At 45.3% G+C, this 16547-nt stretch overlaps 1 protein-coding gene across 6 annotated transcripts; it reads left to right on the top strand.

Moving 5' to 3' along the window:
• Positions 1–974: 974 nt before the first annotated feature.
• srebf2 (sterol regulatory element binding transcription factor 2) lies at positions 975–16308 on the top strand. 6 transcript variants are annotated; one of them, XM_035180347.2, is made up of 21 exons: positions 975–1328; positions 5793–6178; positions 6679–6865; positions 6955–7109; positions 7346–7495; positions 7856–7906; positions 8016–8297; positions 8395–8509; positions 8587–8738; positions 8924–9128; positions 9223–9398; positions 9766–10015; positions 10178–10347; positions 10475–10646; positions 10744–10861; positions 10969–11078; positions 11525–11657; positions 12151–12370; positions 12941–13117; positions 13487–13598; positions 13796–16308. In XM_035180347.2, exons 1-21 carry the CDS (start codon positions 1247–1249, stop codon positions 14008–14010), a joined length of 3618 nt encoding a protein of 1205 aa, XP_035036238.1. In that variant the 5' UTR covers positions 975–1246; the 3' UTR covers positions 14011–16308. The 6 variants fall into 6 exon arrangements, with proteins under 6 accessions (XP_035036238.1, XP_035036239.1, XP_035036237.1 ...); XM_035180348.2 differs by having other exon boundaries at positions 5793–6214; positions 12151–12322; XM_035180346.2 differs by having other exon boundaries at positions 5793–6214.
• Positions 16309–16547: the final 239 nt, after the last annotated feature.

The raw sequence follows: 16547 nt of genomic DNA, 5'->3' as shown, positions 1-16547 counted from the left end.
ATGTGCGCTCCACATTGTCAGAACTGGATTCAGTTACCATGCAGCTGCTAAATGGATGATTTACAGAACTTGTCTCATGTAGTCTTGTGTTCCCCTTGGAGATTTTAAATCTTTGCTATGTGATGTTTTTTGTGAATCTTGTGTATTTAGTTATTTAGTTATTCATGTATATATATAGTGAGGTGAGGTTGTTTTGTTGACTTGTTAATGTATTTAGTTATTTGTTATGTATTTAGTTATGTAGTTATTTAGTTATTCATGTATATCTATAGTGAGGTGAGGTTGTTTTGTTGACTTGTTAATGTATTTAGTTATGTAGTTATGTATTTATTTAGTTCTTGATGTATATACAGAGTGAGGTGAGGTTGTTTAGATGTTTTGTTGACTTGTTTATGTATTTAGTTATTTGTTATGTATTTAGTTATGTAGTTATGTAGTTCTTCATCTATATACAGAGTGAGGTGAGGTTGTTTGTTGACTTGTTTATGTATTTTGTTCTGTAGTTATGTAGTTCTTCATGTATATATAGAGTGAGGGGAGGTTGTTTTGATGTTTTGTTGACTTGTTTATGTATTTAGTTATTTGTTATGTATTTAGTTATGTAGTTATGTAGTTATGTAGTTCTCCATGTGTATACAGAGTGAGGGGAGGTTTGTTGACATGTTAATGTATTTAGTTATGTAGTTATGCAGTTCTTCATGTATATACAGGGTGAGGTGAGGTTGTTTGTTGACTTGTTCATGTATTTAGTTCTGTAGTTATTAGTTATTTAGTTCTTCATGTGTATACAGAGTGAGGTGAGGTTGTTTTGATGAAGATAGGGGGCGCGGTTTATTCAAATGACACAGGAGCTTCTGAGGTTGACGCACTATCAGACCACGCTGAATGCGACGCCGCCATTGGTTGAGGACGACTGGTCTCATGACAACAACGGCGGGGTTTCCGCCAATCAGAGCCCGTCTTGGGCCCCCGAGTCTGTTTGTGAATGACGTAAGACGCGTGAAGCAAGATGGCGTCGCCAGAAGCTTAAATCGGTGTAAATTACTTTATCTCCGTGAAGTCGCGCCTCCCCCGAGGCTCCGGTGTTGTTTCACGGTTGTTCCGGTGAAGAGAACCCTTCTCTACCGGGTACGTGTGGTCGCAGGGCGCCGCTGAGCTCCAGAGGACAGCCCGCGGACCGTGTCTCTTCTCCCCCGCGACCGTCCGCCAGCAGCCGGGGAGGCGAGCTGCTGTCAGCCGGGACAGGATGGACACCGGGGAGTACATGGAGACCATGGACACCACGTTAGCGGAGTTAGGGGACGAGTTCACGTTGGGGGACATCGACGGTGAGTGTCCCCGCTAGCGATGCTCCGTGTTTCCTGGTGGAGTGAGTGTCCCTGAGTGACAGGTCTGCGAGAGGCTGAGCAGCTGAGCACATCTGGGTGAAGTTTAACATTTAAACTATTCACCAAGCAGCTGCTGGAGCTTCAAGTTCTTCATCTGCTTGTTTAACCAACATCTACACAGACTCGACTTTGTTTGGGCTTTTATTTTCTTCCTAACTGTGCACTTCTTCTTCTTCTTCTTCTTCTAATGATGATGATGATGATGATGATGCTTATTAGAGACTGGACAAAGTTTCTTCATTAAACTCTTAAAAACTTCCATCTGGACCAGGGCTGGGCTATAAACCACATTAATAACAATTATCTCAAAACAATGTTATTCAATAGCAACAAAACAAAAGCCCTATATATATATATATATTTCCTACTAATCGTGGAAGCAGTGAGTGAGGAGGTGTTTGTCATTCTCTGCTCGTAAAGTTTCATGTTATGTTTGTCGTAGCCTGTTAACACAGGGTCAACACTTCAATGGAAAGTGTTGGACGATTTAAATAATACACAAATATAATAAAAAACATCAAATACAACGCGATAATAAAGCAGTGTGTGTGCAAAAAGAGCCAATAAGAGAAGGTAAATAAACAGAGGTTTGGTGAAGTGAGCTCTCGTCAGCGCTGCCACTCTCACTCACTATATATCGATATATTGCCTCATGTTTACTTGTCAAAAAAGGCAAAAGCTGATGTGTCAGTGTTTTTTTAAATCCATCATCATCTCCACAGAGACAGTTTATTGAAAGAAACATGAAAACATAAAACAAATACACATACACGTAAAGAAAAACTTCAAATGTATTCTCAAAGTATTCCCATTCCGATCGTTGTTTCTAAATGAAACAGCCAGGCGTTAATGGAAAGGTGATGGAGTGTTATATTCCATGAAGCAGAGCTGGTTTCAGTGTGAGGTGTCATGCGTCAGGAAACTGTGCGTGGGCAGTAAGTGACACACGAGTGTAACTTACTCACCAAGCTTGTAGAAACAATTATTTACTGTATGTACTTTCAGACTTTCATGTCATGATTGAAGTATTTGGGAGAGTTAAAAGAGGAAACCCTGTGCAGTCTCTTCAGTATCCTCTCAGAGCTTATTCTGCCGAGCTAAAGTTTGTGGGACAGCATCTCTGTAAAGATCCAGCTCTGCACTCTACAGACAGACAGACGGACAGACGGACAGACAGACAGACAGACAGACAGACAGACGGACAGACAGACGGACAGACAGACAGCATCCTTGATCAAATCTCCCTCTAATCAAAACAAGCTCAACCCTCTGGCACTCAGTGAAAGGACTGGGCTTTTGGTGTAACGCCGGCCAGCGCACAGTCACCAGATTCCCATCAGGGTGGAATTTTACTGAATGCAAAGTCACCAGACCAGACTGAGACTCTGTCTGTCTGTCTGTCTTTCTGAGTGTGTGTGTGTGTGTGTGTGTGTGTGTGTGTCTGTGTGTGTCTGTGTCTGTGTGTCTAAGCGTCTAAGCGCACACGCTCGTTTCTTTTTTTGCCTCTTTATGACTTTTTGCCACATACACACTGACCTTGTCAGGACCAGTAAAGCTCAAGGGACCAAAGCTCAGTTGTAATCATCATCTCTGAGGTCCTGGTTGAGGTTCGGGGTAAGATATGTGGTGGATAGGTTAAGGTTAGACATGAGTAGGTCAAGGTTAAGATTAGAGATAAGGTTTCGGTGAGGTTGTCCACAATGAATGGAAGTCAGTACGTTGTCCTAGTAAGGCTAGCTGTGTTAGCACTATAGCACAACAGCAAGGCTACAGCATGTATCAAACCGTTATGGCCCAAATTGATGATCCTGCACACAGGCTCATGAAACATTCCTGAAACTCTACCTGTCTTGTGGTGTCTGGTGGTAATTCTCACTTCAATGGGAGCCTTTACACAGAATGAGCAGACAGCGCACCCCCGGCCACAGTTATGTAATCCTACTTAATCATCGTGTCAAAAGAGAGGAATTTACAGATTGTGTGTGTGAGGGAGAAGTGACCACTGACTGATGAACATAGAGGCAAATTGCTCAGAGAAAGCCCACACTCAATTCTGCTAGTCTCTGTTTGGCCCACAGCTGATTGATAATAAGGTAATTCTTTGAGATATATATTCATCACAGCCACTTTTGAATATTAAATGGAGTCTCAGCTGAGTTTGTCTGCAGCAGCTGGTTTAATGCACATCTCCGAAGATATTTAACCATTTGTTCTTCAGATGAGCCATGTGCGTATCTTTGAGAGTTAGGCCTCGGAGGCCCCTGAAAGGGCTCAAGTAGTTGACCCTATATTCAACTAGAACATTCTCCCTCTCTCAATTATTCCCTTAGCAACCGTGGCTCTGGTTATGTAACCTATTTTCTTTGCTCTCAGCAGCCGAGCAAACTGTCCCTCTTTGATGGATTTACCCTTTGTGCCTGCTTGTCTGAAACTCTGGGGGCTAGGAGTGGCTTTGTCCGGTTTGTCATTAGCAATCTGCCCCCGTGGAGGTGTATAAGTGCACGGTCTATTGTGTCCGCCTATATTATTTATACATGCTCCAAACAGACAGGCTGGTTAATATTACTACGGTGTGAGCATCTGAAACTGTCTGCGTGCATTTTAACTTTGTTTCCCTGCACCTCGATGTAGCTGGAAGCTGAGTGTTGTTTTTGCCCCTGTCTCTGTGTGTGTGTGTGTGTGTGTCTGTGTGTGTGTGTGTGTATTTCCTGATGATTAACTTTTGGAGCTAATCAGTCAAAGACAAAATGTCGACAAAATGTTGTCTGAAAACACTTTCCCAAGTTAACTCTGCAAAAAATAGGACTAGACAGACAATTAAATGTATTTATTAGGAAATTATTCCCCATCATATAAGTGACGAAGTTGCAAAGAAGTGAGAAAGCATCGAGAAGCACAGTGGGGGGGGGGGAATTCCTCCAGGTATCTCTGCTTCCTTCAGGACTAGAGACATGACCTGAAGCTTATATAGATCAAGTCAGAAAATCAGTTTCCAGATCAGAAACACAATCTATACAGCATAACATAATCTACTTATTGAGATTTACACATCATATGGTGTAAATAACAATATGATGAGGTAATTATGAAATGGCATTATTACTGTATAAATAGCATTGGAGGTTTTGCATGGCCTCTGATGCTTTTCATCATAGTTTGAAATGTCATTAGCATTTGAAGTTAAATCAGATTTCTAGTCTATATTTGTCACAGATAAGAGATCAAGTATCTTTTTCTATTAAAATTTATTTATTTTGAATTGTGTTGAGGAGCTGAGGGCTGCACAGTCTCTAAATACAGGAACTGATGAATGCGGAATATTATGAATGGTCCGTTTGTGGATTGGATTTTCTGGTCGTGCTCTGCCGTGGAGAAAGAGGAAGTTCCAGGAGGTAGTTTCAGCTTGACGAGATTTTATTGACCCCATTGGCTGAACCTATAGTGATGTATATAAAACTGTGGATCTTTACAATGATAAAAACTTAGTGTGGTACAAAGAATCATGTTTTATATAATCTGTTGAACAAAGCAACGATCCCCAGATATTTAACCTTTGGCTGAGCTTTCTTCAATCTTTCCTTTCTTTCCCCACGTTGTTTATATTTAATACTGGAAGAAGATGCATGTGCTTGTAAATTAGTGAGTTTCTTGTAATTCCAAACTAAACTGTTAAATAAACATATGCAGCTTGATGTGTTTTTAAGACCATTAGGTTTTTAATAAGTCGCACAGTTTTTCAGCAGCAACAAATGGCGGTAGGTGGCATTTGATTTACTGCACAATTCTTTTTAAAAAGTGGCGTTCAGTGCACATTCATCATCATCATTGGGCAATCTGTCCATCTATCCATCCGTCATCAATCAGCTCTATCCATCAGAGCTTTTATCTCAGTGCTCTTTTACCCTGCTCCTATTGTCTTTGAGGGTCATCTGTAAGATTACATCCTGTTCACTCTCAAGGCTGAAGGTTCACAGACCTGATCTGTTCTCTGGTTTATGACCGGAGCAGTTCAGTAGCTGTTTCTGTGAATGCATGTGAAAGTTCAAGGCCGGGCCTCTTTGGGATTTTCTAGTCTTATCTGTCTTGTGTAATATCTCTGCCAGATATACAGTGGGGGGCCTTGTCACCTTGTCTGTAGATTCAGTTGAGGATCTGACTCAAGGACAATATTGGCTGTCAGACGACGCCTTGGTCTAAAGGCAATCAAGTAATTGTTGAGTCATGGGAATAAGTTAATGTTGCAAATATTGTTACAGGTCTGTCACTGATCGATTTATCTAAATGACCTTTCTTGGTATTTAAGCTGTTATATCTATTTTCGTGTTACTGAATCAATTGAATGAATTTGATTTCTTAATCAAATCCAAACTTATTGTAATGCCCCGTGTTTTTCTGCCTCTTCAGAGATGCTGCAGTTTGTCAGCAACCAAGTGGGGGACTTCCCAGACTTGTTTGAGGACCAGATGAACCCAACAGGCTCGCTACCGAGCGGCAGGGCCAGCGTCACCCCGCGTCCCACCATTCAAACCCCTCAAGCGCCCCCAACCCCCCAGACACCAACCCCAGTTACCTACCTGAACTCCAGCGTTACCCTCACCAGCCCACAGACACTATCTCCCCAGTCGTTACCCCTCACCCCTCCCCTCACCCCCGCCCAGACCCCCTCCCCTATCCCCGCCTCCTCTGTGCAGCAGCAGGTGACCCGCAGCCCTCCGCTCCTTCAGCCTCGGCCTCAGGTGGTCCAACCCATCCAGCCTCAGCCCCAACAGACGGCTCAGCCTACCATCCAGGTATCAACTATCATACCACTTGCACGCGAGACTTGGGTAATAACTTAATTTACTCATTCTACTAGTAAGTATTGAAAGCTGTGTTTAGAGTCGATGGTTTAAAGTTGTGTGGAGCTGATCAGGGTACATGACTGCTGCATTGAGGTACTGGTGCTGTAATTATGAGTCCGGAGCTTTTTTCAAAGTGCCTGCCTCTCTAGCTTTAATGTTGTTTTCTGTCAAGGTCTTATTTTCTGTTATTGTTCCATCCATACATTTAAAAAGCTTTTGCTGATATGATAGAAATTTCCGAGTCCTGACAAACTGTAAAATATAATATCCAGCTCAGCATCCCTACAAACCAATGCACATCTCAGCAAATACTGCATCAACCTGAGAGATGCAGTTTATTGTCTCGAGTAAAACACATTTTCCCCAAAACAGTACATCATCAAAGGCAGATAAACTGCTTTATGCTGTGTCAGCATTTTCTCTTATCCCTCCTTTTCACTTGAATGCAGATGCACACCCAGGGGATCCCGATGCAGACCCAGAGCTTCCCGGTCCACACCTTAGTTCAGACTCAATGCCAGACGCCCATCCAGACCCAGGCGGGGCAAACTGTGATGATTGCCCCCAACGGTGGGCAGTCGCGTTTCATCCAGAGCCCTGTGATCTGCCACCAGACTTCTACTCCTGGTTTCCAAGGTGACATATAGTGTTTTCTGTTGAACATGGGAGATTGATATCACTAAGTGGTCGATAATAACGTGGCTCCTCTTGTCTCCTCTTCTCAGTCATCCAACCACAGATGCAGAGCATCATGACGTCACCACAGCTCCAACCATTGACCATTCAGCATCAGCGTCTTCTGACTCCAACAGGTCAAACCATCCAAACTCTCTCTGCAGCACCGACCACAGTCCACACTATGCAGCAGCAGGTGCAGCAGGTACGAGAGAGCAATGAGTCAGATAGAGAGTAGATATGGTTGTTTGATATCTAGTAGTAAAAGATTTATATTTCAACAAACCAAACTATCAATCTGAAATAGCTCCTAGACAAATAAGTTTGTGTCATAAAGTTGGTAGAGCCACAGTGGACCTGAATATCAAACTTTTCATTTTTTTAACTGCTTGTGAGCAAACATAAAAGTCTCACTTTGACCCTTTGTATTTTTTTCCACAGGTTCTGGTCCAGCAGCCTCAGATTCTGAAAACAGATTCGCTGGTTCTCACAACTCTCAAACCAGATGGCACTCAGGTGCTGTCGACCATGCAGAGCCCCAATGGGATCACCACCTTGACCACGCCCCTCCAGAACACTCTGCAAGTCCCGGTATGAAACCAGCTTCAGTGACTTCACATTAGCTCTCAATAAAGGTCTGAATTTGGTTCCTTAAAAAAGCAAACTCTGGAGTTCCACAGCCTGTTTAAAAGGAGTTTTACTAATTAACAGGTCACTAGCATTCCAAGAAGACGTGCTCATTAGCGAGAGACCTGAGGAGTAGCCACTTATTCACAATTACCATTGTTAATGCTAACATACAGCGAGCTGAACTTATTCTAACGCAGCTGATTTCAAATTCACACAATAGTTATTTACATCTGGACACAGAGAATTGTGGTTTCTGTTGGCTAATTCTTTATTTTATCTGATGCATCGTTATCCTTCTCTCTCATCCACTTTTCACTACAGCAAGTAAACAATACAAGGGATCTGATTGGCTGCTTTCTGTCCGCCAACAGCGTGACTACTACTACAAAACACAAATAAACAAGTCCTTCATCACACAGACCAATTAACCATTAATACTTCACACTGACGCTATTGCACTTCTACTGATTTTGGTCTTCAGACGCTGATGAGCAGCAACATCCTGACCACCGTCCCTATGGTGATGGGCGGAGGAGACAAGCTGCCAATCAAGCAGCTGCAGCCAGGCTCCTCCCACTGCACAAATGTAGCCAGATCAAATATGGATCACGGCTTCATGAACATGGGAGTACTGGGCCCGGGAGGAGTGGTGAAGGAGGGCGAGAGGAGGACGACACACAACATCATCGAGAAGAGGTACCGCTCCTCCATCAATGACAAAATCCTGGAGCTTAGGGACCTGGTCATGGGCAACGACGCTAAGGTTCGTGAGTTCAACATTAACACACTTTAATGTCACAAGTTGCTTGAGGGTGTGAATTGGATCCTCATATGTTTGGTCTTCATGCCTTTCTTCCCAGATGCATAAATCAGGAGTGCTCAGGAAGGCCATCGACTACATCAAATACTTGCAACAGGTCAACCACAAACTACGACAGGAGAACCTGGCCTTTAAAATGGGAAACCAGAAGAACAGTAAGTGTTTGACGTCGCTGAGCGCAGAGCCACATCTGTAACAGGTTGAGATTTGAATGACTCTCTCTCTGTCTCAGAGCCAGTGACGCTGTCTGAGGATGTGGACCTCAAACAGGAAATAGTGATGATGTCACCTCCAGCCTCGGACTCTGGCTCCGGTTCCCCTGAGCAGTTCTCTCCGTACTGTGTTGACTCGGAGCCCGGCAGTCCCTTACTGGATCACGACAAGGTAACACGCAAACACACAAAGACCAGATTAGACTCTTCATTGATTTATTGATTCCTGCGGCGAAGATGTCGAATGAGGCTATGAACTTGTTTTCAGTCGCCAGGCGTTTATTTCCTCTGTGGCAGCAAAGAACAAGCCTTCAGAATAATAATTAAATAATGTCTCTCTCTCTCTCTCTCTGTCAGGTGAAGAGTGAGCCAGATTCTCCGTCCACCGTCGGAGTGATGGATCGTTCTCGACTGCTTCTCTGTGCCCTCACCTTCTTCTGCCTGTCACTGAACCCGCTGCCCTCTCTTCTGGGCTCTGAGGCCTCAGGGAGCCACGGCCTCTCTGCCGGCCACGGGCCATCGAGAACACTCGTCTGGTTCCCAACACACACACAGGACTTCGGTGAGCAGGACTGACCGCAGCTGTTAATGAGGGTTTCACGATCCCCTTTAAACCCACGACCTCACCTCATATCTCATTCCCTCTCGTCCCCCAGCGTCCTGGCTGCGGTGCCTGTTGCCATGGGTGATGGTGTGGGTGCTGAGTGGCGTGGGAGCTGTGTGGGGCTGTGTCAGGGTGCTCTACCTGTGGGAGCCCGTCACACTCCTTCACTCCCCGAAGTCTGTGTCCTTCTGGAGGCATCGCAAACAAGCCGACCTGCATCTCAACAGGGTGAGTACACGTCCGGACGAGGGCTGGCACAGAACTATCACTGGGGCCAAAATCATTCAAATCTAGTAAAAGGACAGAAATAAAATAATCTTTCTAATAGTCTGGTTATACAAAAACAGTGTGGACGTCATCATAGACAGAACATCTCAGTTTCTTTTTGTGGTTGTATATAAAACTTTCAGCTCTAAATCCAAGCAAATAATAATCCCAGATGTCTGAAACAAACAGATGTCTGTCTCGCTCACTGCACAGATTTATTTTTAGCCGTTTGTTCAAATCGTGTTCAGATCTAACTCGTGACCTTCCCTCAATTGAGTAATGAACAGCTTATACAATTTTTTCACCATCTCCTTTTTTTTTCCTGCAGGGAGATTTCACAGCAGCATTGGTTAGTTTAGAGACCTGCTTGGCCGTCTTGACCCGGGCTCTTCCCTCCACCAATCTGGATCTGGTCTGCTCGCTGTCCTGGAATCTTATTCGCTACTGCCTGCATCGTCCAACTCCTCTGGGATGGCTGGTTCACCAGGTCAGAGGAAAGCACGAGGGAGAGGAGGCTCGGACGAGTGCGAAGGACGCGGCTCTGGTTTACCACCGTCTGAGTCAGCTGCAGCTCACAGGTGAGTGTCGAGGACAGAGTGAGCCGCCGCCGTTGCTGTGCACAGGCTGTCGGGATATGATTCATGGTTTGGACTTAATGAACTGCAGAATACAGAGTTCAGTAAGTGCATGCTATGAAAATGTGAATGCAGTGATACAGGTTGTGTTCTCTCCGTCTGTAGGAAAGTTGCCTCAGCGAAGCAGCCTGTGGGCTTTGTCTTTCTCTCTCAGCGCTGTCAACCTCAGCGAGAGCGCCCAAGGCAAGATGGCCCCTGCTCAGCTCACCCAGATCTACGTGACTGCAGCAACGGCCCTGCGCACACTGCTGGGCCACCACCTCTCCTTTTTGCCTGTATGTCTTTTTCCTGATCCATCATCTGTCCTCGGTTTATCTCAAAGAGCTTTAAATAAACATAACAGACGGAGGAGGTGATACATTTATTTAACTCAGCAGCTTTTCCTCGGTGTCTGTCTCCCAGGGTTACCTGCTGAGCTGTGCTGAGAGTGTGGCCAGTCACTCAGACACCAAGCCGATCCCCGACTGCCTCCGCTGGCTCTTCACCCCATTGGGCAGGCAGTTCTTCCTGAGCTGTGATTGGTCAGTGAAGTCTGAGTGCAGCGACAGCGTGTACACTTCTCAGAGAGATTCGGGTAAGTTGTGAGTGATGAGTGGAGGAGTGGGTCTGAAAGAAAGATTTTGAATGTGCGATAATTAAGCTGTTCCTCTGACGTCTGGATCTTCCTGCAGTCGACCCCATCGCCCAGCTGCACCGCTGTTTCTGCAGGAAGCTTCTGGAGCGAGCTGTTCACACGCTCATTCAGCCGCAGAGCGACTCCGACGCAGGCAAACGCAAGAATGACTCTGGGTAAGGCAGCAGTGTCCAGGGCTTCCTGGATCTTTACAGTTTGGTGTGTATTAAAAATGTACTCACTAAACGTCTTCCTTCTATTTCTTGCTCTGGTACTTTTTCAGGGAGTTTTCCAGTGCTATGGAGTTCCTCCAGTTGTTGAACAGCTGTACGGAGGACTCTCCTTCCCCTCCTCCTCCCTTCTCGACTCCTCCCAATCACACCACCACACCAGGTATGAATAGCATGAAGAGAACAACCGTCCCATGTGGACAGAAGCATGAATCACATCGGATGATTGATGCAGTTGTGTGGGGGAGCTCGTCACTGAGGATTAACCAGATAATCATCTGAGTTCTTACCGTCAACAGTGATGGATTTTCTTGGCTTCACTTTCAGCCAGTTCAGCCTTTGCAATTAACTTTTTATTGAATCATCACAGATAAGACTTGCAGTCATTGATTTGGGGTAATAAATTACTTCCAGGGGGATATGAACACATATTAATTAACTACAGTGTTGATCATTGATAAAACAGGAAAGGAAATCGTTACTTAGCCACCACATCATACCTGATGTGAATCTTAGCAAGAAAAAGCTTCTCTCAGCCAAAACAAAAACTAAATTCTCCACTTTTTGATTTTTCTCTCTATATAAATTCCTGTGTCTTCTCTGTGCCAGTGGGAGACCCGGTGAGTCGCTGGTGGGCCTTGGTGCTGAAGGCTGCGGTGCACTGGCTGCAGGGTGACGACGTGGCCGTGAGGTCACTGCTGGCCGAGGCCGAGCGAATGCCGAGGGCTCTGCACACTCTCGAGTAAGTGAAATAGTGTTTAAGTTACAGAACATAAACGCTCACACTGAAGTACAGACACTAGAATTCACTTGGTGAAGACAAAGCCTGTCGTTCTCCATTTCAATTATTTAACAGCTCGCGTTACAAGAATCGTTTGAGCTTTGACTTATTTAAGATCATTTCTAGCTGGATTCAGTTATAGAAGCAATACATTTTACACAGGTTTGTAGATTCCTAATCGATATGAAAAGATTCTCAATATGAATCTGCAGAACGTTGTGCCAGAAGCCGCCTGTTAAGCGATTCTCACTCATCAATCTCGTTTGTATGTTTGAACAGTCGCGTCTAGAGAAAAAGTCGAGATTAAAAAGAAACTAGTCCGACTGAAGCTTTTTATCTCGATTTCAAACCTTGGCATTAAATCAAACTGAAGGATGTTGATAAAGATGAACAAGTGTGTCCTTGTTTTATAAATACTCTCATTAACCATCCTCCCTGTTCCTCCCTGTTCCAGCCACTCTCTTCCCAAGGCCGTGCTGCAGCTCTGCAAAGCGGTTCAGATGAGTCTGTTGCCTCTGAAGGGAGAAGGAGCAGTGGCCTGTCTGTCCCACTGTGACAGAGCCAGCAGCCACCTGCGCGCCAGCATCTCCGAACCACTCGCCCAGTCGGGCAACTGGCTGAACAAGGTAGAAATCAAAGAAGCTGCCACAAGCACCGTCGTCACTGACATCACCGTAAGATCTGCTCCGGGTTTGTGGTCTCAGGGTTTCTGGTGTAATCCCAAAAAACAACTTGCCTCATGCTGCATGTTTCATATCAGATAATCAGGATTCACTGAAGTCGAAGCATTCAAGGTTTCATCATGCGTGTAAACACACACACACACACACACACACACACACACACTTGATATGAGGCTGTGTGTGAGTGTGTTTATACTTGTTTGCTTCTCTGTTAGGTCACAATAAGAGGTGTGTTGCCCCCGAGGCGATAGTGGAAAACGTGTGCAGGGGAATATTTGTGTGTGTGTGTTTGTGTGTGTGCGCGCGCAGTGTGGGTGGCAGGAGGTGGCTGTGGTGCATTGTAGTTGCATTGCATGATCCTGAAGCTGAGTGCAATGTGTCTGCAGTGCAGTACAGAGGCCTCCCCAATCTGCACGCACCCGCTACACACCCCCATCACTTCACATGAGGCCGCACTGGAAAGTTCTGCATGTTACTCCTTGATTTTTTTTTGGGGTGGGGGATAAATGTCGGAGATTGCACCCAGCGGCTCTTTGATTTGTGTCCCTCCTCTCTCCTAAGGGGGTGGAGCTCCTGGTGTGCGACCTCCTGCTGACCTTGAGGACCAGTTTGTGGCAGCGAGGGGGCAGCAGCAACGGAGAGCCCGGCCCGGCCCCTGGATCTCAGTTGGCTGGTTTTCAGAGGGACCTCAGCGCGCTCAGGAAGCTCACACAGTGCTACAGGCAGGCGCAACACAAGGTACGGCCGTTCATCTTGGTCATGAGCCTTGGAAATCATGTTCTCTCCCACTGTTATCAGCTGCAGAACTCTCACTGCAGCTGCACACATCAATCATACTGGTGAGGTTTTGTTTGAGGAGTCATTACTGGAGCCAGAGGGTCTTTAACAACTGCTGCTGCTTCCTGATCATTAGTTATGTCCTGACTTGTGCAACACTCAAAAAAAACGTTTCATCATAATCATTGCACGAGATTCTGTTGTGAGTGAAAAATGCTTTTACCTGAAAGTTTCCACTCATGTATCTCTGGTAGTGAATGATGTGAGTGCACAGCTTCACCGGCTTCACCCAGAGAACCAATCGTGTGATGTTCCTTGTTCTTCCTGCAGGTGTTTCTCCACGAGACCACAGTGAGGCTAATGGCCGGTGCCAGTCCCACAAGGACACACCAGCTGCTGGAGCACAACCTCCGACGCAGGACACACAACTCCTACACAGCCGGTAAGACACGGACTCATATTTACATATTGAACCATCATCCTCACTGAATCATAACAGTGGAAGTTCACCTTGGCTGCTGGCTCAGGATCAGCTCCCTGTGGTCATTATTAATCTTATTAATAACAGTTATACACACACCAGGAAGCAGTGGAGGCTAATCTGTACTTTTCCTCCTCTTTTCTTGCTGCTCTCTGAAGGTGAGTGTGTCCTGGGCGAGAGGGAGAGGGCCCACGCCATCCTGCTGGCCTGCCGCCACCTGCCCATGCCCCTGCTAACTCCGCCCGGGCACCGCGCCCGCCTGCTCGCCGAGGCCAAGCGCACCCTGGAGCGGGTGGGAGACCGCCGGTCCCTGCAGGACTGTCAGCAGATCTTGCTGCGCCTCAGCGGGGGCACGACCATCGCAGCCTCCTGAACAAACACGACTTAAAACACCCGACTCATCAGCCAACACCTTATTCTGTAACTGTCACATATTCACACCCTCACGCTGATCCACGAACATGGATTCGTCTACCGCAGCCTTGTATCCACACAGCAGCTACACATCTGCTCCTCTAACTCTTAGTTGCCCTGTTGCAGCACAATCACGCCACCTTCTGGCCATTAATGGTACCACGCCGGCTAACTGCCTCATTTTAAACAATGCTAAACAACAAGGGAAATCAGGTGAAATAGGCCCCACAGGGAAAAGGGACCATGATCTCATAGCTTAAATAGATGCAGTGCAGCAGTGCATTGATTAGCTGTAGGAAGCCGAGCTGTACAATCATTTCTGGCGCACGGTAACTGTTTAATGTCTCAGTAAACTCGCAAGCTTCTATTAAGGGCTTCAGTCTATTCAAGAGTGGACTGCCCAGACCTGTTGAGCAAGGCTGTGCTGGGAGCTGCAGACAGAGAGTGGCCTGCACAGTCTCTTCTTATCTACCTCATACACAGTACAATGCCAGCACTGTACTGCTGAGCATCACAGGACACTTCAGTCAGTTGTCCTGAAATTTGAATCAAGTGACCATTTGAAGTGACGCTTCGTTCCATGAACAGCTTGCTGAGACTTTAGGAAGCAGCGGCAACACAACTATTGGAAAGTGACCTGCTGTTGCAATAATGACACACACACAGCTGCTGCTGACACGTTCTGCTCTGTCAGGACAGAGGAACAATTATTGGATTAGCAAAACGTCAAAGTAGCACAGGGAAGCAGTCGATTGTGGGATAATAAGAAAATAAGGACACACAGAAATTCATCAACACGACAGGTCAAAGGTTTTAGAACGTCTCAATTCTTCAAGCTGTTTTTTAAAAATTTGGAATTTAATCTTGGAATCTTCTTGTTCAATTACGTTTAATAAAAAAAAATATTATGGTTCAGTTCATCGCAAATCAGCAGCACGAGGTTTCAATCTGAAGACTGTGCTGCTCTTCATCACGTGAAGCCTCCGTCTGCTTCTTGTCTTCAGTGTTTGGTCTCATTGGGTCTTTCTTACTCGTCTTTTTCCTCACCAGTCTAACAGCGACACTGCTCCCTGCAGTAAGTCATCGATAAACTTTTTTTTACTTTAGGCTGATTTACAGATTTACCTTCGTACTATTTCCGTGGAAAAGTGAGGCGATCCAAAAACCTTTGACCAGTGGTGCACATAAGACATGAATTGCATACACGCAATGTGATTTGTATATAGGTTGTACATAGGCAGATGAACAGAAGTAGAATTCTTACGTACTGCTTGAGAGGAGAAGAACAAAAGAACTGTGACACGTAGAATCTGGCTCAGAAAAGGAGAGTCCAGTTCACCGTGGATTTCAGCCGCGATACGTTTTCCACTGGTAACAAATCGTCGGTAAGAGAATAACGTCTCTGCTGTCGATCTGTGGACGTCCTCTTTTGAGGCCACAGGCAGAAATGCACCACTCACAGTTTCGGGGGGTGCATCGCCTCATGATGGGAAGATTAACTGCGACACAGCGGTGACGTGAGAAAGTGTATTTCTTGGAATACGATGTCCATATATGATGTAAAGCTCTCAAGCAAAATGGCCTTGATGTTATGTAAAAAGTTGATGATGTTTCATCACATTTGAATTGATGGAGGAGTTTTAGCTTTGTGAAAAATCTTTTGTCTACTTTGCTTTTTATTCAGTCATTCACGTTTATTTCCTGTGCTCTGATGACCTTATTTAATGTTGATGTGATATTAATATAAATGCATTTTCTTGGTTGGGAAGGGAGCAGTTTTATCGCATTTTATTATTGTCGTTATTTTATGTTGGTTAAAAGAAGCCGAGGGTCAGAAACTGTCAGAGGGAGAAGCTCTACGAGGAAGATGTGTATTTCATTGAAGAAGTCCGGCCTGCGTTTTAAATAAATAGCCGGAATGTTTTCGATCCTGCTGCAATTTCTTTGTCGTTTGTAAAGTTCAAGCAAACACACACACTCGTGCTATTAGAACTTTCCAGAACTCTGTCTTCCAGGTCAACTCAAGCTGTCAATACGTCCCGTCAGGAGTCCTGAGTCTAGCTTTCGGTCCTGACTGGTAAAAGAAGAAAGCAACGCTCATCCAGCCAGTAGCAGGCTGCAGTTACTATCGTTAGGATGTTATAGGGTTTTTTGTGTTTTTTTGCTTCTTCCCCTTGATGTATTTTATTGTCTGGACTTTTGTGTTCATTTTGATGTTTGTTTTATAATAAAACAACACATGATAGTTGCTGGCGAATACGATCTCTCAGTAATTGAATGTGTCAAAAACAACACGCTTCATGTTTCCTGTGTGTTTGCAGGCTGTGAATGTCAGTGTCATTCTGATAGTGACTTCTCTCTGTGGAGGTTATTGGTTTCCTCTTCCAAACGGTGTGTGTAGCACAGTGAACACTGGACACCTCTGTGTGGATGAGACAATCCCTGCAGCTCCAGAGAGACGACGTGTCTGGGTACGAGAGGACACGCTGCCGCTGG

This window comes from Hippoglossus stenolepis, chromosome 16 (genome assembly GCF_022539355.2).
Source record: "Hippoglossus stenolepis isolate QCI-W04-F060 chromosome 16, HSTE1.2, whole genome shotgun sequence".
NCBI classification, from domain to species: Eukaryota; Metazoa; Chordata; class Actinopteri; order Pleuronectiformes; family Pleuronectidae; genus Hippoglossus; species Hippoglossus stenolepis.
Note: the sequence above shows the minus strand (reverse complement) of the source record. Positions and strands in the feature narration are given on the sequence as shown.